Raw genomic sequence first — 27,337 nt, forward strand, 5'->3', positions numbered from 1 at the left:
AGTATATGATTTACAAAGCTACATGTACAGATTATTTTAATAAACTGATGTCACATTTGTATATATTATTAAAATTTAACACATTGCTCATATGTATCTCTTTTGAAAAGATGCAGGTATGATTACAGACATGATTTTGACTTCCTCTGTATGCAACAGCATCACAAGTAATATTTTCAGGTACACGCATCTTTCTTAGAAAATACCTGCAGTTATGCCAACTTGTTAAACTGATTTTTTATCTTTAATATGACTCATTTAAGAAATTTTTTTTTACTTACTATAGAACTCTGACCTTTTTGCTGCTACCTAGACTACCCATTTTGCCAGATGGTTAGTGCTACACTTCTGCAAATTATCATAAAAGTGACAACACTACTGGCTGGAGTGGGTTAGACCTGTCAGGGTTGGCAGGTGTTCATGCACCTCCAGTCAGATATTGATTTTTTTCCATTTACTGTGACTTTTACATTCCTGAATCTTATTCCAATATGAATCATTGAGAAGACAGAACATAATCATGGCCTCTTTAATGGACCAGCTTGGAGTGCAGTCTTGTGCCTTCACAGGTGTTGCCATCTTTTGAAGTTCCAGAGCAACAGTGTGGTCAGGATTGTATTAATCAAGGTTAGAACAACTCCCTGTGGGTTGTGACATCACCTTAACTAAACCCTGTTTACTATCTGGGCATTAAAACAGCTATTGATGATACTGGCAAGTGCTTTGTCACGTTTTTTTTTTTTTAAAGATGATCAGTTACCTTTCTCTTCTATGCTTGATTAAAATGAAAATATATAATTAATAATTTGTACTGATAATGTTTATTGATAAAGGTTACTCCAGTATGTCTCATGCAGTACAGCTGAATTTAAAAAATATTGGGGGGGATAAATGTTACTATATCTGTTATTTTTAAGTTTTAGGAAGTTATGATTTCAGGTGCTAGGGTATGACACATAATGTTGGATGGACAGGGATTACACTTCAGATTGAAGACACTTTTCTGATTGTTCATAACATAATGATATAAGAAACCTATTTTAGACCTTTGGTTTTACATGTTTTTCCTGTATCAGACAACAGATTGGAAATTTCTATTGGGTGGTTGACCTAGCTTTAAGGTCTTCATGACAATGCTTTACTTAATAATGCACTTGACATTCATTGGGCAATTATTTTGCATTAATGTATAAAATTTGTTTCCTCAGTTCTGCTGTGTAATCTGAAGAAGGCGGTGTATGTTTTAATTTTATTGAGAGTTCAATAAATTATTTTATTATTCAAGCCTTCTCTTATTGAGTTCCAGCTCGCCTAGGTGTTTTTACTGAGTTTATCTGGTTTGTTTGTTTGATTGTTACAAACTTGACTGTTAGTTGACTCCATTTTTTAATTACATTCAGATTTTGGCTAATCTAGGGCAATTTTCTTGTTTCCAGGGCAAGCTTGGGATAGCTGCAGAGTGCTGCAGACTGTGGAACCATTAACAGCATGTCCATGTCAGTCTGAAGTGCATTCATGTTACTATGGCCATGTGTTCATGATTGGTGAAAAGCCAACATTTGCTGATACATTTCAGAAGACATTTTCATGCTACTACAATTTATAGAGATGAATGTAAATTATCTTAATTTGCATGTAACACATGTAAATGGCCATATATGTGTGCGAATAAGTTGAAATTTAGCATATTAATTCACCAAAAGCCAGGATAGGTAGCAAATACATTAGGATATTGCAGACTTACTACAGTAAGGAAATATTTTTTTAAAAATATTATAATTTAATAACAAATACTTAAAAATATTATTTTATTATTGAATTAGTGGTCATTTGTAATGAACTTACATGCATGGTGTGCATGTTATAATAGCACTGACTGACTGATTGGTAGATTTGTGTCATTTTGAAGTTGGATTTCATAACAGCAGCAGTGGAAATAATTACTGATGACAGAAAATGACCATTACCCTGGTATAATTTACTTAATTGTGCATGCACAGGCAGGCATAAATGCATTAATTTACATAGAATGTGTGCTGTGCTAAAGATATCAATAGGCATGTGTGAAGAATATGACATTTTTGGAGTGACAGAAATAAAAAAAATGGCAGAATTATCAGTACATGACAATGGCAGAGGGTAGAGCAGAAATGCTTTTTTCACAAAAGTCATTGCATTCATGACCTGAATGAACTGTTTGCAACATACTGCAATTTTATGTGGCTATACTGAGATTTCTGTATGCAGTTATATGGTTTGTGTTGAGAATTTTTATTTAATGTGAGTGGCAGTAAGACTTGGCCATCATTTTGTATGGTAAAAGCTGATTACATCCAAACATTATTGTCACAATTTCTGACTGTAACACTTTTTTATCAAATGTAGTACTGATGGAAAATGTGGGATCAAGGCAGAGAAAGGATAACTTTAGCCTTGAGGAAAATTGTGTCCTCATGAAAGCACTTAGGACACATGAGAAACTTTTTTTGGTAAAGGAGGCCCAGAGAAGCTAAGAGAAATAAGGCATGGAGTCTAGTATTTGTTGAAATTAATGCAGTTCATAACAGAAATCAAGCACTGGTGCACACAGTGCAAGAAAATGTAGGTGATATAGTAACATGTGCTAGATGCAAAGTCAGGCAGAATGTAATTTCTCATATCAAATCTTATTCAATTAACCTCAGATAAGGAATACCTTCTATCCATCCATGGGGATGACTATGACACAGAAGCTGATGTAACAGGAATAATTAGAGGTGGAGTGGACACTGCTCCGTCTTACCAATGTCTGCTGCAATAGCATCACTGAACTGCTCATGATGATTGGTTTAATATCAGTAGAGCACATTTATATAGATAGAATTGAATGCTGAAAAGTAACAATGTAATTAAACATATCATAGTTAATTATTATTAGCTGAACCTTGTATTTGCATTGACTTCAGCAGAAAATGTACTGTGATACTGTTAGGGCTCTGAGTATGGTCACAAATCATCAGCTGGAATTGGTTAGTGTCCTCTGGGGTATGTGTGAGGATTTCCAGCACTACTTTGAAATGGCGGAGAGTAGGAATAATGTCATGACCACAGTGATGCACAGTATGATGGCACATTAAGCATCAGTGGCTGCCTACATTCATGCACTATGTAGGACATACCAGAATGAAGCTGGAGTCAGGCTTGCAAGCTTCAGAGAACGGAGTACTCTTCAGACACATGGGGGAATCGCAAGATAATACCATTGCTTTTCAGGACTGTAATGGCAGTATTCAAAACTGAACACGCACAACACATTTCACACAGGTCATGTCAGCATTCATTTGTACCTATCAGAACCTTCCATTGAAGGTCAGAACCATGGTCATACATCGTTGTCAGTCACAGCAGAATCACCTGCATTAAGTAGATCAAAACAGCACATCAACTCACTTTACAGTTCTCCCGCTAGCCCATCCTCAAAAATCACTTGCACCATCACCTAGCCTATCAATAAGAGATGTGTATGGCTCATTTGACCTTGAACTATGGTGAATCAGCTTCAAAGACTTAGATGTCTGTTTAACTGGAATGGGGGTTTCGGGAGGCGACAAGTTTGCAAATGTACGCATTTTATCCCTGTAAAACTAATATGCACACCATCAATGAAAGGTAGACATAAAGAAATGCTATATGAGTTACCATTCCTAGAAGTGGTAGATACCTAAAACATCGAAGTAGTAATGCACAAAACATTTCAGGAGAAATATATCCTAAGCAAATGACACATTAAAATGAGTATCCTGCCATTTAAACTTACACGGCTGCCATTTTACCATCCCCACTGCACAAATGATGATAGTGAGAACTCAGGCATGGCAACAACATGAGTATTATTTTCTAACAGATAAAAAAATATGTTAAGATGAGACAGAATATCAGATGAACGGTGATAGCAGAATATGCACCTTACAACATAACCCACATATATCACAACATGCATTAGTTATAGTCTAAGTGCTTTTTTACAATAAAGGAAACACTAATCTGAATGTCATGGTTCATACTTGTAGACTAGACACCACCTCTTTACCTTTGCAGCCACTTGCTGTGCACAAGCCTGCTTCATGAGATCTCTTACTACTGCAGCCAGCTGGTCATCATTCATCGTAGTGGAACTGGAACTTGGAGCTGCAGTGATAGCATGGGTCAATTCACCATGAGACCGGCACATGATCATGTTATGCAGACTGAAAAATACAGTAAACATCCTGCAAGCAGCAAGTAGGTCATAGTGAATGGCACCCTCAGACTCATCCAGGCACCCCAAATGACTCTTCAGGAGGCCTAAGACCCTCTCGATGACAATATGGGTCTGGGACAGGTATGTGTTCTACATCTCCTCTGCAGCTGCACTTAGATTTCTCACTTGTTGAGCCATTGCTCCAGTATATATCCAGTATCACATGAAAAGAGAGAAAAGGAGGAAGACAAAAGAAAATAATAGTGTTCAACAATACAGTTTAATGGGAATAACTACTTAAATGCAACATAAAAAATCATTTTTCCACTTACCAACAAGATAATCACTTGGCATCCTACCATGCAGGAAGAGACAGTAGAGTGAGCCAGTGTGCCAGATATAGGAGTCATATGCACTGCCAGGATGCTGAGCAGAGCTGTCAGAGATGCACCCCCACACATCATACACTACCTGGCAAATCATGGAATGGTAGCCCTTCCACTTATGGTACTGCTCCCCTTGTGCTCCAGGAGGGGCCCCATTTGCAAAATGAGTACAATCTATCACACCGAGTACCTCAGGTAAACAAATCAGTCCATAAAAGGCATGCACAGTCCTGGCTTGTTCCTGAGATGACACAGGGAAATAGTTGTACTGATCCACACATGCCAAGAGAAAATTCAAGAACTACTGCAGTATCCTCAAAGCAGAAGCCTGGGAGATCCCCATTGTGTCCCCGAAGGTTCTCTGGAAGATCCCTGTGGGAAATATAGTGAGAGCTATACATACCATGGTGTCCACAGGGTTAGGAAGTCAACACATTCCTACAGTGCCATATAATGGTCAAACAAACCCACTATGACCCTCATATTGTCCCAGCCCCCTCTAAACTTATCAAGGATTTCCTGATTATCAAAGTTATTGAATATGTTTCAACATTTTGTGTTTTAGACATTTTTTGTTTCAGCAAAAAAATGGCTTTTCGAACAAAAATAACAGCATTAGTACAAACATACAATCAAAACAGTGAAATGTTAATGCCAACAGTAATCAGTAGCCAGGTAATAAAACAATGTCAGCAACAACTCAAGGTAAATGCTAGAAATAAGTTGCAGATAAAATCTATGGTCAAAAGTCCATGAATAATCCCAAGTAAATGTCCCAAGTATAAAAAAAAATGTGATGACAGCCATGACAAACAATAAATTCCATGAAGGGAGCACACTGGAAATTTGTAAATAAATGAATCAAGTTATTCTGCAATGGAATAGCTCAAACATTGCCTACCTGATTGGTTGGAAATTTCACCCACTGGGCATGGAATACAAACAAAGCAGCAAAGTGGTCTACCTTCTTGTACAACCACTCGAAATCCTGGAGGGCAACTTTCACTACATACTGATCGAGGAGCCTACAAGTTAGGAGAAGAATAAATAAAAGAATTATCAAATTTTAAAAATGCAAAGCATATTATTAACTAGGTAACAATGTAGTATGACATCCATTAACTCATCCTACTACACCTATGCTAAAGTAGTCGGTGAACCCTGAACAGGAGAATCACTGATATAAACAGAGTGATAATAACTGACAAGGTGGATGTTTCTAGGTGTCCTCAGATGTGGACCTTACTGACTCTCACAGGTACAATATTGCCAAGTGTCATCTACCACGGAGGTTATTATTATGCTTAGAAAATAAGCTATCTGTACCATTATTTTGTAAGATGATGATTATTGTTAATTATTTTTACGTAAAATATTTTTTCTCCTAGAAATGTGTTTTCTCCTAATGTAATATAAATTAAATTATTGCAGACTAATGTGTAATTTATTCTGTGATAATGTAGTTAAACAGTGAGTCCTTCTAGTCTGGACACTCACCATAGACAGAAAAAACTACAGCTTTTGTGTTTGGTTGCCACTTGTGTGCATGCATGCATGCATATGTGTGTCTCTGCCTGCATATCTGCCCCAAAGGTCTTGCCTTGCAATTATGTCTAGAATGCTCAGAGAACACAACAATAAAGTGATGTACAATATTCCTATTAATAGTTACCACAGCAAAAAAAGTACATTGTACTCTCAGAAGGTGAGCTTGTTTGGTACAGCTTTAAATTCATACTGTGACTACACTGGCAAATCTAAAGAACACAAAGTGTAGGATCCACTATGGGAGCTTAGCATAATGTTTTACAATTGTGATTATAGCCCTGCTGTCAAGAAAAACTAAGACGTGGTGCCTAAAGTGATGGACAGTAAACAATGAGACAATCTCTGTCTTTTCTAATGTTGTCACTTTTAGTAATAATAGGCTTCCTTTAATAAGTCAGGTAATGAATCTCATGTCCTTTAAAGTTTCATCATAACATATAACCTTTGCATATTAACAACTACCCTTGAAAAGCTACATTGCAGTATTGTGCATTAACCACAACCACAATCAAAGAAGGATCCAGTATACATAATGTTAAAATATCAATATTAGATGAGTCTGACATTTTAATGATAATTCAAACTGCGTTGTGTTGCTATTACTTGGTAGCAGCACTATTTTCCTATGTCTTTCTTTATCATGTATTGTTGTACCACATGAGTTAATCAGCAACATTATTCTATAAGTCAGACTTACAGGGCTAAGAGATGAATGAACTTAGAGAAGTAGAAATATTGTTCAGAGTGGATCCATCCCATTAACAATCTCAAAACAATATGGCAAGCTGCATCTGCTGACTCCTGACTGGAGAAAGGAACTTTGCTGAACTATTTTTGAGGTGCCATAAGTAAGAATGCTTACACCTTATTGTGCTCACGTAATAAATTTATTTACACATTTGTAATTCTCATTTTTCTTTCAGACCATTTGGTAAAGGGCAATAAAATGTACTTGTAAAAATCAAACTTATCGACTACTGGTAAATATAAAACAAATCAACGACGTTGCATAGCAAAAACTATCCCTGTCGGTTGCATGCCTCCTCAAATAAGTAGGAAAATTACATCTCCATTCCAAGTAGTTCATCTGCCTCTTACAGTCTTCAGAGGCCTGGCTTATGTTGGCAGCAAAGACAAACTGCCTAAAAGCGGTGACAAGTACTCAAAGCCAGGACCTTATTTCTCCAACATGCCCTTATATATATATATTTTTTGCAAATTAAAACATTACAGACATGATTCTCAATTTAAATGGGTTTAAAGCTCAGCTCAACTAAACTATTATTTCAACAGTCAAAAACATTGATTTTACAAGCAGTCACATCCCCTGCATTGTGTGATAAAACAATATTCAACACATATGCCTTATTTATATGTACTTACACCACAGTCACACAAGACTAGACAGAGAAGAAAATCCCCAGTACAGTGTACAATAGTGTCACACAATCAGCAATACTGCAGTCCCAATATTATAATGAAATGAGCTGTGAGTGAAAATAAATTTGAGCAAATGTCATTACATAGAAATTAATCCTATAGTCATGTATGGATCACTCACAGGGAAGCTGCTCCCCCTTCTTTTTCTCTAATTCGTGATTGCAACTCCATTTCCACTGAAAATAAATATTTGAGACATTTATCTTATGTGTAGCATTTGTAATATTGTACAACAACTAAATGGATTTACCAAGTTCTGTTAGCTGTTAGATGTTTATGTATTGTCAAAGCCTCATATAGCTTTGAAATCAGTCTCCCAGGATACATATTGTCCTCATCTCCGTAATACGTTTTTTATTACGCATAAAACAAAGTGATATTGTCACTTTCATTAATGTAGATCTTAACCACTGCATGTGCACATATAAGTTCACATTTGGTTTGATTTCTTTTCCTTTTCTGGAGGACCGTCTTTAAGGGCTGGCATTGCCAAGGTGCTTTTGGTCCTTGAACAGACTTTCCCTTATAAACTCAATGAAAGCATGTTTCTGGCCATCTTATCTAAAACCAACCTTAATCTTACACTTTCCTTAAGCAGTTGCTGAAACAGAAGAAGCATACTTGTTAATATTTCATTCAGTTATGCCAAACAACTTCTGATAGTGTTCTAATACATATCTCCTCATCAATATTTAGGGGAAAATATGTTTAACTGGTTAGGTGATAATCTAAACTGTTTATCTTAGGTGATACTAATAATTGTTTGGATAACAGTACAGACCCACTATTCTCAGTCACTGAAAGACTCACTGGCTTTGCTCATCTAATCAGAAGCATAACCAGAACTGACTGTTTCTTGGTTAGAAGTAAAAAGTTCATTATTGAAAAACTATGTGGTGGTGTCATTGTATAATCAAACTTCATAATTAATGGCTAGCAGGATGCTTAAAACTAAAAATCAGTCTAAGAAGCATCTGTAGGCAGGAGTCATATGCTTTGACACATGTATGTCCAGTCAGTTTCATCCGGAAGTCCAAAACCATCTGCGATCATAAGGATTCTTACAGGTCAAAAGTTATTTTTAGATGTGTTTTGTAAACACAAGTATAGTTCGTAAGTCATATAAAGTTAATATAGAATAATACGGATGTTTTGACCCCCCACCCCCACCGGCCCTAAATGACATCTCGCATTCAAATACTATTGATAGTCACAACATACTGGCTAACAAGTTTGCTGCAAATTTTCCCTCCAAAACTCTGATCCTCAATCCCAACATACCTGTGTCATTTCTTCACCATGCTGTCTCCATAGAACAGATCCATAAAGTGCTCTCTAAGACCAAAAATATTTTTTCAGTGAGTCTCAACAACATACTGGGTTGTCTTATAACAGTGTCCAGCAGGCCCTTGTTAATCCCCTCCTTATGTTGTTCAGCCTAATCTTTGCCAAGGCTATGTTCCTGAAAAATGCTACATTGCAATGGTGATGCCCCTTCATAAGAATGGCTCTATCTCTGCACAAGCAACTACATATCCCTTAGTCATTCTAATCCTGTCTGCAAAGCCATGAAATGCATTATCAGTGACCTCACAATCTATGACATTAAGAATTTAATTAGGCTCAAATTACAACAATTCAGATTTGTTAAGGACAACTTATGCCAACTCAATCTTGTGAACAACTTTGAAGAGGTCACTCAGGCCATAGCACTGGGTCAAACTCCTTTACACTGCCTTCTTGGATCTAAGTACTTATAAATGTGTTACCATCTCCTTTGAAAAGCCACAGATTGCTGCCGCTTACTATATCAATAATATCCCACTCTCCAATGAGCTGGACAGATATTCCCACTCCTTTCATCCCTATGTCATGACCATAGCCAGGACGTCCTTCTATATATCACAACTTATCAAAAAAGTGCATCTCTTCCAAAACCAAGGCAGTTATTGTTCCTCTGTACTCTGCCCTGATTAGACTCCTTATAAAAAATGCATCCTTTGCCATGTATCTCAGTACATGTGTCCAAACATTTGAAAGACCATAGAGATTATTAAAATAAGAATCTCTAGTCTCAAAAATCTTAGCTATCAGATAAGGCTGGAATCACTCTGCCTGTATTCAGTGTCATATAACCTATTGAGCAGAGACATGTGTGTTGCTTTATGTGCCCTCAGGGATCCAATTATCTGAGACCTCCTATTCCTCAATGTGTCAGATAATGTAGCTAATGCTAGAACAAGATATCTTAACCTATATTAGGGAATAAATACAACTATATGGAGACATAGTTTCATTACCCAGAATCTCCACTTCCCCAGTATAAGTTCATTATACATATCAGGAAGTGTAATTTCCTGTTGGCCTTCAAACATAGCTCAAACAATTGGATGAGCACCCTAAAATATACCATAGGACTTCAGGCTTTGATCTCCTTGAAAATGCTGACAGAGCCTCAGGATGATTATTGGCAAAATGCACATGACTTCTGGTATAATAGTCTTCATGTTTCCTATGATATATTTCACTTTATGTACATCAGTAATATTCATTAATCCAACAAAAATATTTTTGGGGGTATTTCTTCACAAAGGTCAGTTATGTATCTAGTTGATTTTTTTATTTCATTCTGCTGTTAGAATTCTCCTTTTTTTATTATGCATCACTTTCTTGCACTATTTTGTTACATCTGACGTCTATAATAGTGTACCTTATGTAAATGATTAGGCCATACGATCTGATACTGGTCAAAAATTGCATATTAAAACATCTTTCTATGTTTCTAAGAGAAATACTTCAAATCAGTCCCTATCCCCCCACCCCCACTAATCTAGGCTTTGTCCAAATTTTTTGCACTAAGAGGTTTATAGATATGGTATATATGTTTATGTGTCTGTCTGTCTGCCTGCATATACTTGTGTGTGTGTGTGTGTGTGTGTGTGTGTGTGTGTGTGTGTGTGTGTGTGTGTGTGTGTGTGTGTGTGTGTGTGTGTGTTTCTATGCATATACCTGTCTGCATGCTTGTTAACTATAATCACCATGATGGCTGCCTGTATGAAATATATGACACCCTTCACAAGGAAATAACCACGATGGAGGAATAAAGTACTTGGCTGATATTATGGAGTCTCAATATTCAGCAGACACGACAAAAAAAGTACATAGGAAAAAATAGGAAAGTACTTTTATGTTGGATTTAATTTCCTGTTCTCATTATTAATGTGTTTTAACTGTTTGTTGAATTCTAAATAACTGTCAGGTTACCTCAATGTGTAAGGTACCAAGATGATAGAAGGCTGCATCCAGCACTTCAAAAGGTCGATTCATATAGCCTCCAACTATATATTATACATTTCTGAGTGAGTGATTTTACTGTGGAAATACTCCTGAGTCACATTTGTAGCCAGCCTTGTTTATTTTACCAGTTAACAATGAGAAATATAGCTTTGATCTGCGTCACATTTCCTGTTTGAGGAGGTCCATATTATATATAAAATTAATCAAGAAGGCAACAGTTTTACAGCAGAATTAAGTGATCTAGGTAATTTTTTGCGTATGGGTGTTTGTGTGTTTGAGTTTGTGATTTAAAAGAAAAAAAGGATATTTTGACTTTTCACACAAGTAGAACCAGTAGGTCTATGGTCCTGACTCTGACATCTAGGACCCCTCTGAAAATTTCATCAACCTAAGAAATTTCAGCATAGCAGGCATTACAGCTGACTCCCCCCTCTCAAGACTTATATATACCGACTCTGAGATCACCATACATCAGATTAAAGTGAAATGAGATCTCAGACTTAGTAAATCCGATCTTTCAGCCATTCAGTCTCCATATTTCAGAGCACACTACTTAGTATGTCCTGGAGAAAGTCATATCACTGCAGCCACCCCCAAAATACCTGAATGAAGACCTCCAGTAACTGTACCATTCATGTGAAAGAAACTAAATAACTATAACAAACGGGAATGTATAGCACAGCAATCTGGCCATTCAAAAGTGGATACTAGCAGATATTCACAGTAAGAATTCTCTTGGTAGTTAATAAATAAATAAACCACAAGCTTTTAATGGAGCATAAATCTGTCAAGCCTGCTAAATCCTTTTCTGCTGTATTTAACTACAAGTAGTACTGGGCCCAGATACACTTAATTTCAGCTCATAATAAACAGATATGCAAATGGAGAAATAAACTCTCTACCAATCTGGTCAATATCAGCACCATCTTGACCAATATCGACTGCAAACAGTAAAACAATGACATCCAGTTCAACAGTCTCCGGAGAGATGCTCATTCCATCTAACCTGTGGAAGAATACATTGTAGTAGGTCCACAGATGTCCATTGTATCAAACCCTTCTCCCATCAGTGACCCACAGTCCATGGTACTTTCTGGAAACTGTCCATGATTTAGTATTTCACTTAATCCAGTTTTGCCTATTTTATTTAATGCGCTTTTCTCCGTCTGATTAAGAACCTCCACATTGGAACAAAGTAACAAAGTTGAAGTTAATTACAGAGTTAGAGCAACCAATTGTGTGCTTCTGCCTTTTTCTCCGAAAAAAGAAACTCATAAAGTCTTTGATTTACTTCCTGCAGCAAAGGATAGCAAAACAGCTGCATTTTCTTTATTTTATTAAATAAATACTATGCCTGGAATCTAAGATAACCCAGGAGCATTTTAAAAATATTTCAAGTTTAACTTCATACTACTATGTGACAGCCTAGCAAAATTCCAAGCCCCGACAAATCGTAAGAACCCAGCTGCCAACATGAAATTTTTCATAGGAACCCTGTACAATCATGTAATAAACATACGACAACCTCCAAAAATAAGCCACCCTGGGGTAATCCTAATATAAAGTAGATGTATAGCAAAAGAAAGAAAATCATGTCCAAAAATAGGAAGGGTGTTGCTTAGCAAGGTCAAAGCTCCATCATTAAGCTGAACAAGCAACTCGGGACTAATCAAATCCACCAAAGCCAAATTTGAGCTAGAAATAGCTTCCAAAGTTGTGGACAACCATAGATCTTTCTTCAGTTACATCCACAACCTTAAAGGCAACACCCAAACATGTGTCAAACAAACAGTGACTGAAACCACCTATATGGAGCCGGAGGATATGGATAATCTACTGACTGATAAATTTAGCTCCAATTTTTGCCACATCACTCCTGTTACCACCCAGGAAATAATCCCCACCATTTCTCCACCGACTAATGCAAGGGAACAGGTTCTCACTGCTTCAATGGGCCCTGACAATATCCCAGGATACTGCCTGAATAGCATGAATCATGGCCTATCAGACCCATTAGAATCTCTGTTTAACCACAGCCTCAAGGCAGGTTTCAAGTCAAATGAATGGAGGACTGCAATGGTTATCCTTCTACACAAAGGAGAGGCCTTCCACTATTGCAGGGAATGACAGACCTACAAGTCTGACTAGTTTGATATGCATGGCCATGGAAAAATGATCTTGGATTTGATAAACAATGACATGGGAAATCTGGAGTCACTAGCCCCTAAGCAGTTCTGTTTTACCAAAGGTAGGTCATGCCTACTTAACCTGGTAGACTTCTTCGAGAAGGTTACTGTTGTTTATCCCTCTCTAACATAGATGACAAGCAGGCGGGGTATTTTGTTTAGATGCTTTAATACATAGAAATACATCAGGATGGATAGCAGCATCATAAAATATAAACAAACTGATTAACAGACAGACGTTAGATACATACATGCTTACATCTCAACAGCTTACTACAAAATGGTAGTCAGACTTGCACATGCTCAGTATTTGTACACTTGTGCAAGCCCTTGTATAACTTCTTAAAGGTACATACACACACATTGATCTACATCCTACTGCTTAAAAAGATTGCCATTTGAAAAAACAATATCAGAGTTAGACATGCATTACTATAAACATTTGAAACAAAACACAATGTTCATGTCCAAGTTGCCGTGTATATATTACAGGGTTTGAAGAGACAAGCAAATCTTGTAACATAATCTCAACTGAATTTAGCAACAGGGACAGTGTTTGGTGGGCAGCTCATACCAGGAACTTCAGGATTCATCACAGGAATGAGAATCTTCTCTGGAGCTTCTTCTGGAATTGAAATACCGGACAACTCACTCTGAGATAAAGAGTCTTTCTCACAGGCTATGTGCTGTGGTATAGGCTCAGACACCGGTATTAAATGTTTCCATTTCCTCCTAAAGTCTGCTCCTTGTGATTCCACAATGTATGATCTTGACTCTGGGCAAATACTCTTCATGACACCAATCCAATCGTAACCTGTGGACGTCTGCATCCTTACCATTTCTCCTTCATGTAATGGATTGAGTGGTTTGCTGGTTTTATCATAGTACTTCTGGGTTGGATGCTTCTTCAAGAGATTGGCTTTCACTGACCTGTTGTTTTTGACACATGGAACCAACAATTAACTACTGATTGGTAATGTGGTTCTGGTTAGTCTCGACAGAAGTCTCTGAGCAGGTGAACCAAGATGTTTATCAGAAGGAACATTTCTGAGATTCAAGAGATTCAAAAAAAAATCAGTTATCTTGTTCTGATTTCTCTAGTAACTGCTTTGCACTTTAAACTGCATGTTTTGCCAAACCATTTGACTGTGGGTACTCAGGGCTACTCGTGACATAAGTAAAGTCCCATTCTTCAGCAAATCATTTGAACTGTTGGCTTGTAAACTGCTTGCCATTGTCAGAAATAACTTTGTGCAAACTAACATTTACTTCTTAGCAATGACAGTACTGGATGCTAGGTTAGGAAGTAGGTCAATCTCAAACCAGTTGGAGTAAGAGTCTACTAACAACAAATAATGTCGACCATTCCACTCAAAAATGTCAGTGGCTACTGTCAATCAAGGTAGTTCAGGAATCTGGTTTAGTTCAAGTGGTTCCTTCTGTTGATGTGGCTTTGTACACATTATACACAGAACAAGATAAAAGTGATCTGTCAATGTCTTGTGACATAGAAGGCCAAAATACTAGACCTCTCACCCTTTTTTTGGTAGAGTTGGTTCCTAGGTGATCACGATGCAAGATAGTAATGTACTCTGGTTGCAAGGACTTTGGAACAATTACTTTCAGACCTTTCATAATGATACCTTTGTCAGACAAAATCTCATCTCTGTATGGAAAATAAGGTTGCACTTCTTGAGGTAAACTAGATTGCTTTGACGGCCATCCTTGACTGATAAAGTGGTTGAGCTTTTGTAAAACTGGATCTGCGACTGTAAGATCTCTCAACTCATCAAGACATGTGGAAGAAAATAATTCTCACTTCCATGACTTCAAAATCAAAGTTATCATTCTCATGCTGTTCTGTGGTGTTTCTGGGTGATCTGGATAATGTATCAGCAAGCTAAAGAAGTTTGCCTTTCTTGTAGACAAGAGTGAAATTATACTTTTACAATCTCAGCATCATACATTGCAGTCTGGCTGGAGCTGAATGCATAGGCTTTCTCAAGATAGTGACTAGAGGTTGGTGGTCTGTTTTCATCTGGATAGGTCTACCATAAACATAATCATGTAACTTCGAACATGCAAACATAATTTCCAAAAGCTCTTTCTCGATTTGTGCATACTGCATCTCTGTTCAGGCAAGAGTTCTCAATGCATAGGCAACAGGTTGGGCCTTTTGTAGAATGACTGCACCAAGTCCAAATTTTGAAGCATCACATGAAAGAGTAACTGGCTTGTGGACATCATAGTATCTAAGAGTTGGTGGACTAACAATTCTGTTTCAGGACATCAAATGCTCCTTGGTGTTGCTCTAATCAAGACCATGATACATCTTTTTGTGCCAGCTCTCCAAGCGGTACTGAAAGTTGGCTCAAGTCTAGAATGAACTTGTCTATGTAGTTGACCATGACAAGAAAATGTTGCAGAGCTTGAACATTGTCTGGAGCTGGCATCTTGAGAAGGGCTGCTTGTTTATAAGGGTCTGGTTGTAAGCCTGAACTGGTAAATAAATGACCAACATAAGTAACTTCTTGTAGACTGAATTTGCATTTCTGTGGATTGAGCTTAATTGTCACTTGACATGCCCTTTTCAGAACTTTTCTGAGATTTCTGTCATGCTCATCTTCACCATGACCTCCTACTAGTATGTCAACTACTATTAATAGTACAAGGATACCCAGAAAAATGTTGCTCCATTGCACTTTGAAAGACTTCACTTGCAGAATGTATCCCAAATGGCATTCTCAAAAATCTGTACCTGCCAGACAGACTACTGAGATAGTGAGCAATAAGGATTTTTTGCCAAGCTGACTTTGCCAAAATGAACTCTCTGCATGTAGACAGAAACAATAGTAGCATCTGGCATCAAGGCTGCAACTTCTTCGACTGTGCACATTGGATAATGATCTTTTTAGAGCTTTCCTCAAATCTTGTGGATCAATACATATTTTGATGTCATCTGAGCTTTTCTTATGAGCTGTCACCATGGAAGATACCCACTCATTGGAGATGAAGAACCAACTGGACAAATTACACCTTGTCCCACTATTTCATCTAACTCGGCTTTGATTCTGTCCTGCATGGCTATTGGAACTTTTTGTGCTGGCCTGATAACTGGACGGATATCTGGGTCTAACTTCATGGAGTACACAACTGGAAGCTTCCTTAATTTGTCTTTGAAAAGATCAGCATAGGTAGAAAAAATGTACTGGGCAAAATTAGAGTAGTGGTCTTTTAAGCTAACTTGGTGGATTTCCTTATTAAATGAAAGCAGTCCCATTTTCAAACTGTTTCTGAGCCATAACACTGACTGGACATGCATCTTGACCACATAAAATAACAAGGCATACCTTCTCCTGTTCTTCTGGGAGCAACATGGAAGCACTACTGAGCCTTTGGTTTGAATTTCTTCACCTCCATAAGCAACAAGCTTTGCATATGTTGCCAAATCAAGCCTTTCACCATGACACACTCTAGCAAATGTTTCTGCTGACATAACATTGGACTTGGAACCTGTGTCAATGTTGAGCTCTATGGGTTTGCCATTTATCCGAACATTACAAAATATCCCATTTTTTGCCCTTTAATCTACCGCATTGACTATTTCATGAAGCACTGACACACCATCAAAATAAAGAGCAGGGATGCAGCTTTCTAATTGATCAGTTCATTTCTTAAAATGTTCCCTTTTAATGAAAAAATGTGGACCTTTTGATTTACAAAACCTTTTGAAATTATTCCATTTATTGCATTTGTGGCATTGCTGACCAAAAGCTAAACATTTCTCCTTTTTTGATTCATGACTTCCACAACAATTATGACAGTTGGCAATGAAACTAGGTGTGGGCACATGCTTTGAGTTTGCTGACTCACTCTTATGTTTCACTGAGACTGTGCAAACTCTGGAATTTGCTGGAAAGCTCTGAGGTTTATCAGTGAGTGTTGCAGGGGCTACAGCTGCTGCCATGTGCTTGGACCTGTTTCTTTTAACTACGTACTTCATACTATCAACATGAGCTTTGTCACTGTGCCTTCTAGAGCTGTTCTCATTTGTAAGCATATTTGTGTGCTTTTCTGTGAGCTAGTATATCTGACAAATCTCAACGGCCTTATTCAAAGTTAAATCACTGTCACAAAGCAAAATTTTTCTCACAGAATCATCTTTAATACCACACACAAATCTGTCCTTTATCAACTCATCCCTTAAATCGCCAAATCTGCACGTTTCAGCTTTGTTTCTCAAGTCAGTTATATATGCTGCAAAAGTTTCACCAGACTTTTGATCCCTTGTATAAAATAAGTGCCTTTCCATGATAACATTTGTCTGGGAGGTTACACATTTCTCTAAATTTATGTTTTAAGCACTCAGGGTACTACCTTGACTCAGCCGGTGCAACAATATGATGGTTTCCCCCCTCTCCTGTATAGATAGCAGGTGCATACACAAATGAATGTTCCCTGTCTATGGTTTCTGTCCCAGCTAAATTAAGCACAATAAATGCCTTTGTATGGTCAGCTTTATCAGAAAATGCAGCCTGTATGAATATGTCATACTCTTGCTCAAACACTCTCCAGTTCTCAGCAATATTACTGTCAAACACAAGTGCACTGGTTTTCGAAATCTGTCTGCCATGCCTACAAAGCATGTGCAAACACACTGAAAACATGCCCCCTGTAATTATGTACGTACAAACTGTCTGTATGCTTGTAACAACATTCACATGCACAATAAACTCTTTGAAATACTGTACTCTGTGAAATATACTCTGAAATCGCTGTATTCTGCAAAATAACTTTACTGTAACACTGCACAAACATGCAAACACTTTATACACTTCTGATAACTTGGATATCTTTGACTGATATGAAAAATATGTGCTTAGCAAAAATGCAGTCATTTCCTCTCATTTTATTTGTTTTATGCAATTCGGACTTTATTTCAAATATTTTCTGTAGTAATTTGAATATTTTTACCAATATCCAACATATCGGTTCATGCGACTATTGTTTTGAGTGTTCTGTATGCCTTGTTTCATATTTTATGAATAAGACATAGTGCTGAACAAGTTTTAGTATCTGAAATTCGTTTCTGACCTGTTTTGTGAAGTATGCATGTTGTAGGGATGATTCACTCCTCTACATTCCTCCAGTTTTAACTGGGTGTCCCTCGATCTCAAACTGAAGAAATTGGATTCCATCCTGGCCTTAGTCCTTTTAGACATGCCACTTCTGACACCATGTCACTCGTCCCTCTCTAACATAGATGACAAGCAGGCAGAGTATTTTGTTTAGATGCTTTAATACATAGAAACACATCAGGATGGGTAGCAGCATCATAAAATATAAACAAACTGATTAACAGGCAGACCTTACAGACATACATGCTTACATCTCAACAGCTTAGTACAAAATGGTAGTCAGACTTGCACATGCTCAGTATTTATACACTTGTGCAAGCTCTTGGTTATCTTCTTAAAGGTACATGCACACGTATTGATCTACAGTCACTAAAGCTATGATTGAGGGCAAAATAGTTCACACTGCTTACCTCAACCTGGCCAAGATTTTCAACACAATGCCTCATTCAGGCTTTCTAGATAAACTTACAAAATTAGGCATAAATTCATGTCACCTAATGGATAACCAACTGGTTCACTGGTAGGACACAAGACGTTAGGACAGGTGAATCCACCTCCACAAAGTGACCAGTCATTAATAGAGACCCACAGGTAATGGTGATGGGGGCCTCTCCTTTTTGGCATCTACTTCTCTGAAGTCAAGGCAAATGTCAAGTGTCTCCAGCTGACCAAGTTTGCTGATGACTGTATACTAGAATTGGTAAACGAATCCCCTAAAGTCAAAGATACCATTCAATAGGGCCTGACACACACAAACAGCTAGTGCTGTAGACATGGACTAAAACTCAGTGTGAAAAAATGTGTAATAATACTATTTGGAAAGATAGCCCCCACCCATTGGAATTACCATATTGATAATACACCTCTAAAAGTAGACCTTGTGCTCAGGAATCCAGGAAAGCATGTTGACTGTAACCTGAACTTTGACCACCATGTGTCTACTATGGTAAGACAATCAGTCTGAGTTGCACAACGTATAAGTAAGGGCATAGCTTTCTAATCCAAGGTGGTCATTTTTCTACTGTACTCAGCTCTTATCAGACCAGTCATTAAGTACAATTAATCTTTTGGCATGTACCTGAGTGACCAAGCACTTGAAATAGCTTGAGATACCACAGAGGTTGCCCACAAAGTGTACAGGAAGGAAACAAGTCCTATATGGACTGTCTCAAAACCCTATCAAAGTACTCTGCATGGTGATCTATGCCCAGCCTACAAGGCATCCTCTGATCCCACAATGATGGACTTGTTTCACATCCACAAAACAAATATCATCAAAAATACTCATTCTAAGGGCCTAAACCTTATATACACCATAAAGAGGACATGATTAAGGGACAGGAATGTGTCTTAAAGATTATCCCTTCTTTGGAATAGGCTTCCCATTCAAGTGAAGCATAGCTCATCCATAACCATATTTAAACATAATTTGGAGTAATGGAAGAAAAATCACAGATTTACACCTGGTTTTGCACATATGTCCACAATGGACAGGGGCAGCCTATGAAAACTTGATATGTACAAGCCTACATTGTAAGTGTAAAATTCCTCAGGTATTGAAATATGTCAGAAATATTTTGGTAAATTTGAGGTAAGCTTGGCTAGTGTTAAAATGGCTCTTGGGACGATAGCCTAATAACCACCTATGAATGTACAAACCTATAAATTCTGATTATCTTGCAGCTCAGCACCAGTCTGGACTCAAGTATCCATAACATTTGGTAAAAGGTCTGATAACATGTCTACAAAGCCTATCACTGACCTTTGATCCAAATGCCCTAAGATCAAGAATACTCATGAATATGCTTTCTTTAAACAGTTCTCAGAACTGTTCTTTAGAACTGAGTCCTAGTAGTAATGTCTGTACCTTTATAATGTTACCTGAAAATGCAGCTGATATTAAACAGTATATAAAACAAACTAGGTGGCATAAATGAAATAAAATTACATTAAAAAAAATATATGCACAGAGGAAAAAAAATAATTTACATGCTCACCTCTGGAGAGTAAATAAAAAATGCCTAAAACTAATAATTTCCTTTAATATGACCTCAAATAAATGAATATTAAAATGTAGGAATTGCTCAGGTTGGTACACATTAGAAACTTGCATATAAAACAGCTGGCTCCTTACTGCAACTGACTCTTTATATAAATTACTTAATGAATACTTAGCGGAAGTACTAGCTCTCACACACACAATCACACACACACACACACACACACACACACACACACACACACACACACACACACACACACACACACACACACACACACATACACACACATGCATACAAACACCTATCCAACCTTTTGCCCTAACTAACTCCCTACTATGACCTCCATAAACACAAATGCACCCACTCACCTGAGACCACTCATCACTTTGCATACACTTGCACATTAAGACACACACACACACACACACACACACACACACACACACACACACACACACACACACACACATATATGCATACATGGGTCGAGCATATGTCCGAAACATAAAACATCGAACACACATACACGAAAGCGCTTAACATCAAAAAGCGCTTCCGTGTATGTGTAGTTCAAAAAAAAATCTACATTTCTGCAAGGGGGCTTTGCCCCCCTGCATCCCCCACACCCCCCTACTTTATTATTCTCACTCCAAGATCCCACTACAGTGGGAAAAAGGGAATTTTCCCTTACCCGCACTGTAGTGCGATCTATGAAACAGGCACACATACACAGAAGTGCCTGTCGATGTTAAGTGCTTTCGTGTATGTGTGTTCGATGTTTTGTGATTCGGACATATGCTAGTCGAGCATGTGTCCAGATCCCACATACACACACCTATCCAACCTTTTGCCCTAACTAAACCCCTACTATGACTGCCATCAACACAAATGCACCCACTCACCTGAGACCACTCATCACTTTGCATACACTTACACATTGACACACACACACACACACACACACACACACACACACACACACACACACACACACACACACACACATGCTTGTGCACACATAAACATCCCAGAACTTCCTGTCTACTAAATTCTATAGCACTTACCTTTAATACAATCTCATCCATTGAAAGTAGTGAGTGAACACAAACTTTTGGCTGAGTTATTTAACACTGCCAGCAGAGCTAACTTATGCAGCAGAGCAATTGCTATGTAAAAGCCTTACCAAAGGCATTTCTGGGGGAACAGCACATGGCTACTTAGCATAGGCTGCACTCCCAGAATGCTTTATTAACATACAGGTTGGCTGAGAAGACAACCAATCACATAAGATTACTGCAGTGGGCCTGTCTCTTAAACAAAAAGGGCTACCACCATCGGTAGCAGCGCCTCTTAGGGCTTACTGCTGGTGGTACCTCTTTCTGAATCCGGCCCTTAGATGATATTTTATGAGCTGTGTTTTTAATTTTTTTGGATTGAATATATCACATCCCACACTTCTGATAGATTTCTGTGAAAACAACCTTGTACATGACTCCATTAAGCTACTGAAATCTCTAGATATAGTTTACACATAGAAAAAACAAAATAATGTCTTTAGAAATATAGACAGAGTGAAAGAGGCAAAATTTTCAAAAGAAAAATATAAAATCAGCAATAATATGTGAAATATACAGACAGAAGAGCCAGATTCATCATATATACAAAGTGTAATGCGAAATCTGCCAAACACACATACGACTATGCAACAAAGTAACTAGAATAAGCAGTTGTACACTGCAATTCATACACTTAAGGGAACCACTGGACTACATTTAATTCTTAGTCATGAGCCAACTCAAGAGTACATGCACATTTTTATCACTATAAATTTAAACAGAAAAGCAAAAGCAAATTAGTTCAAATGTATTTTGCTAAAATATGCCTTCCCTAAAATTGCACATCAATTAAGAATACTGCTGAACTGCCAAAGGTAACTGAGGGAAACAGGAAAAGTCTAAGGAGCAATCTTCGGTACACCTCCACGGCCTTAGTTGCACTCTCTGAAAAACTTTTTTTTTAAAAAAGTGATATGAAGAAGGCCTATTACCGAAAAATGCTTATCTGTTGTTATAGCTCTCCATGCTGAAGTATGACTGTGGCTGTTTTTATTATTACCCTCTTTATTAAAAGTTTGTTTTTCAGAAGAGTACAACTAAGGCCATGGAGGTGTACCGAAGATTGCTCCTTATACTTCCCTAAAATTGCGATCATAGCCATTAAGATTAAATTAAGAATAATAAAGTAAGATACAGAATTTAAATCAAGAATGTAATACAAGAATAGAAGGGCTTTTGCAATAATAAACTGTAAGAAAAACAGTACCCCCCATGGAAGAACCTATGAAATAAATCATGAGACAACTGTTTCCATTATGTGGCAGTAGAAGGACAGAAAGTCATAGTGTCAGATCTTGTGAAGGAGTGGAACAGTACTGATAAGAAAATAGTCTGTAATTTTCAAACACGTGATAGATATGAATCTGTGGTGCTGTGCACAAACTATAAACATCTTTGGATTAACATCCATAGCCTTATAGATATGAACATGTAATTTACTACACTAAACAAGTCCACAGTATAGATAGCTCTATTGGAGAAACTTATAAGACCATTCATCATGAAGCAGTCCCTGAACAAATACTATGGGATTTATCTTAATAGACAGAAAAATATGGAAAACCATGGGTCTATATTACATCACCGAACACTTAAAAAAGTGAATGGTGATTAATCGACCCTATGTAAGTGAAAGCTTACGATGTTGAACTGTCAGAACAGCGATTTTTTTCCAAGGGAAAAAAATATCTGTTCCAACAAAAAAAAAAGAAAAAAGAAAACACTTTAAACATTACATTAAATGGGGAGCTTTGCCTCCCACACCCCCCAATGTGGGGGGCTGTGCCCCCCACACCCCCCCTACTTAAATATACCAACTCCAAGATTGCAGTACAGTGCCGAAAACGGCAAAGTAACGAAGCGGCCAAGCAAATTCTTTCCCAGGGAAAAAATTTGCTTAAAAGCCGCTTCGATATTTTGCCTTTTCAGTCTATTAAGTTTGACCAAGACGCATTCGAAAGAATGCATCTTTGGTCTTGTAATAGGAACCCAAGACCATATAATGAAATGCTTAATGCCATTCCATTATATACAGTTGGCAAAAAGTTTTGACTTAATCATTTATGTTATTATAAATCCCATCCTGCCCTACTTCAGACTGAACACCCATGCCATACTTTCCCTTTTCTCTTCCTCATGTAACCTTCACCTCTCTATATCTACTATGTCATTCTTAACTGTCTTTCTTATAACCCTTTTTGCCATATTATCCTACACTTCTCAAAGCTGAACTATGTTCTGATCTTTCCTTCATATGTGAAATAACATCTCAGTAGTTTTACCACATTTCAGATGTCTACTTTAACTGTATTGCACTTCCTGGGCATTCTTTATGTATGGATAGACAGGCATCCCTTTTAGCATCTCCTACCCATCTCCATTATTTCAGGCTCACTAAACATATAGAGAATGCTTCTTGCTGCTATATAATATTTGTGAATAAAATGTTTTATTACTGCATAATGTTGAATGTATCATGTTGATATGTCTTTGTATTGTATGTCTCCTGTAATAATGTTGTAATGTATAATATTTGTAGATTGCTTTTGTGATGTGGAGCTTTTTTTCCTTGGGCCTCAACTGAAAATGCATAACCTGTGGGCTCAGTTGGACTTTCCTGGAAATAAATAAGTAAATTAATAGCTTGTCAATCTAGACACATTCATACTTACTTTAAAACTATAAATTGACTGGCAAACGGATTATTGAACTATGGCAAGTAGATTTCATTTTATTGTTATCAAATCACAGGGTGTATGTGACTTCCCTAAATATTCTGGAATTATGACACCTATAGCAATAGATGACACCAACATTTCTGTATACATTCACATTTATGACAGGTGTCCATATCTATACTGATATCGGTCAGAAAAATGGGATAATATGCCAGACATTCTCTGTTTGTAATAGACAATCTTCTGCAGGAATGTTTCCAATAACATAGCTGGGTGTTGTTGCATGTAGGTACCAGCATTTGATTAAACACTGCAGAAGCAGCTGCCAAGCTCGAAGAAGATTGAACAGGCTATAATTCATTTATTTAAAGAGCTTGACATGTATGCAAATCAAACTACTTACAAGAGAAATAGAAGTTGTCAATCAGCATGTTAGTCAAAAGAACATTTAGTAAAGGATAAAAATCTATATTAAATGAGTTGTGTGTTTAACATAATCTATACTAACCGCTGCAAAGTCTTTGCTCCAGCAGATATTATTGGAATTGATGATGAGTTCTTCGCCAGGCGCTGCTGTGGAATTATAAGCACCAACCTTGACATACCTGCCAGAGCCATCAGGAAGTACCTGCCAGTTCTGAATATCGTAAAGTGCAGGTGAGTCACCATATTTATCATAAAATATCTCTTCTCCAGCAGTATTAACAAATCGGGTAGTTTTCATGTAGTGCAGAACCTAGAAACATATAAAACACATCATTTTAGTGATAAAAAAGCTTTCACTTAAAATTTCTATTACTGTCTTCAGTTTCTTATAATTACTTTTTTCCTTGTTTTGAAGTTCATTTTATAACATTCCACACCACTTCTGAAAATGTAATAACTTCAGGTTTCACTGTCATCATTATAACATTTTATCTTAATACCATTTTAGTCAAAGCATAAAATGTAATGTTGAACTAAATGTTTCATTGCAAATATAAATTTATACTAAAGTTTATGAACTGCTACACATCTTTCATCAGAAAATGTAGTGCTGCAATGGACATGCATAGTTGCATAGCTGTATAATTGCAGGTACAGAACAGAAAACCCTCTGCAAAAACATGAAGGGAGTGCACAAAGCTTAGCTTTAAATGACAGTAGTGCATAACTCTCAGCCGTCCAGATTTTTACAGAATGTCCAGATTTTTGCCTCATATTGTTGGTCTGTTCCTCATAAATTGTGTGATTTTCTAGCAAATCACTGAGGATTGAATTCATTAAATAATGGCATGCATTTGAGTTTCAGACTTAATATCCTTCAGAAAATGCATGCAAACACAATTCATGTTATTCCAGCAATTTTCTAAGTTTATAAGTGCAATATTTAAAATCTGTCCCTATTTTTCAGCTTCTGTCCCTCCATTATTTTGTGCTTTGTCCAGCTTTCTTGAGTTAAGAGGTGAGAGGCATACAGTGGTGGTAGGGCAGCCCCTGCAATAAAGCTCTTTCAAGCTTTAGGAATTTTCTAAGTAGACTAATGCATTTCTAGATATGATCTAGCTAAACAGAGACAGTAAACTGTTATAAATCATTTCACATTTCTTTGTGTTATTCTGTTGTTCTGTGATGAATTCTTTAACTGGGAGTAGAGTACAAAGCAGGCTTAATGTGTGCTGCATATATGAAGACTATAATGAAACATCAAGTTGCTCTTAACTGAGACTGAATACACTGCAACACAAAAATATAAACAACACAAAGTCATTAGCTTAAAAAATGCAATATAAAAGCGCACTGACTGATTTCTACAAGACATTAACTTCTTGATGTGAGTGCCTTCCCCAACAATCCTGATTTCTCTCTATACTACATCTGAGGTTACACAAACATATAGAAGAATGAAATAAAATGTTAAAAACATGAAACTCTCCCTTCACCTCTTTTCTGAGTTGTAAAACCTCAAATAGATTTTGTGTGTGTGTGTGTGTGTGTGTGTGTGTGTGTGTGTGTGTGTGTGTGTGTGTGTGTGTGTGTGTGTGTGTGTGTGCGCGTTTGTCCTTCAGAAGAGTCATTAAACTGAGGCCTGATCTGCTTGAGTTGGTGGTAGCTCAGATGGATGTAAAAGATCACACAGTACCTATCAAAAAGAGAAGTGGTCTATTAATTAACAGAACATAAAACATTATTTACATATTTACAAAACATATGTATTCACAGTTACATATTTACACATTCCTATATATCATCATCAATGGCATCGTATCATAGGATAGCAATAGTCTCTGCAGGTTCTGAAGGTTACAAGCCCTGTGACTGACCCAGCCTGAACCTCCTACAATCAACCCCTGCATGGGTATTCCCTTATAGAATACAAGGAAATACTTTATGCACATGCAGCCTAAAGTAATTAATACTGTAGTCAATACCTGTACTGATGCTCCTGTCCAGACTGTAAGCTAGCACATTTGCTGGACCACTCCCTGGTGTCTGCCTCTGCTCTTTACATCCTACTGTATCTCCCTGAATCAACCAGCTCTCTCTAGCTCTTTGTCCACAGTGCCCTCCTCCGCACATTTCTTTAGTCTCACCTCCTGACATCTGCACTCCTCTATTTGGGTGCCTGGCCCCTGCTTTGGTACTCTAATCTTCTGCTGTACATCACTACTGGGCTGCCCTGTCTTTTTCTCCCTGTACCTCTACCCTTCTGCCTTCTCAAACTCATATCTACCTAACTTTCCTGATGATTTCCTGATTGTTTCCTGATTGTTTCTGGTAGTTTTTCTAGGGGTGTAATCCCACTCCATTTGCCCTCGCCATGCTCAGGTTCACTTTGCTCCCCTACCCTTCCCCCATTCCCACCCCTACATCAGTTACACTTATACTCTCCATTCCCTCCCCTTCCTACCAGCTCAGCCTCTCACAACACACTTCCTGCCTGTACTCCTTCTTCATTCACCTCACTTCCTTCCCCACTCAGTTATACTCCCTATACAAACTCTCAATCATCCCCCTAACAATGCAACTCCTCTTCTTCTTTGCCACTGCACTACTCCTATACCTTTCAGCCTTAACCTCATTTCACTCATATCAGTCCTTCCTCCCCAACCCACTTAAAGGTTCCCCCACCACTACCTCCCACACTAACCTATTAACTACTTCCTACTCAGCTATCTCCCCATTTCTCTTTAGTTTCTCCTCCTCCAGTTTTCACAAATTTACCCTCCTTCACAACCAAACAATTACCCTCAAACCCAAACCAAAACTCATCTTCCTCCACGTAACATATACTCCACTCACACATCTTACCAGTAACCTTCTACTTTCTGGTGACATCCATCCTAA

General features: G+C 37.6%; 1 protein-coding gene across 1 annotated transcript in view; it reads right to left on the reverse strand.

Moving 5' to 3' along the window:
* The window catches only part of LOC122805937 (vomeronasal type-2 receptor 1-like), a 167,613-nt gene that overhangs the window by 78,637 nt on the left and 61,639 nt on the right, over positions 1-27,337 (reverse strand). Inside the window, exons 4-5 of the mRNA XM_044076181.1 lie at positions 24,519-24,746; positions 5,507-5,630 (exon numbers count right to left, since the gene is read on the reverse strand). Of these exons, the coding sequence (XP_043932116.1) occupies positions 5,507-5,630; positions 24,519-24,746 (352 nt within the window). The remainder of the gene's footprint in view (positions 1-5,506; positions 5,631-24,518; positions 24,747-27,337) is intronic.

This window comes from Protopterus annectens, chromosome 7.part0, assembly GCF_019279795.1.
Source record: "Protopterus annectens isolate FY-2018-M chromosome 7.part0, PAN1.0, whole genome shotgun sequence".
NCBI lineage: Eukaryota > Metazoa > Chordata > Ceratodontiformes > Protopteridae > Protopterus > Protopterus annectens.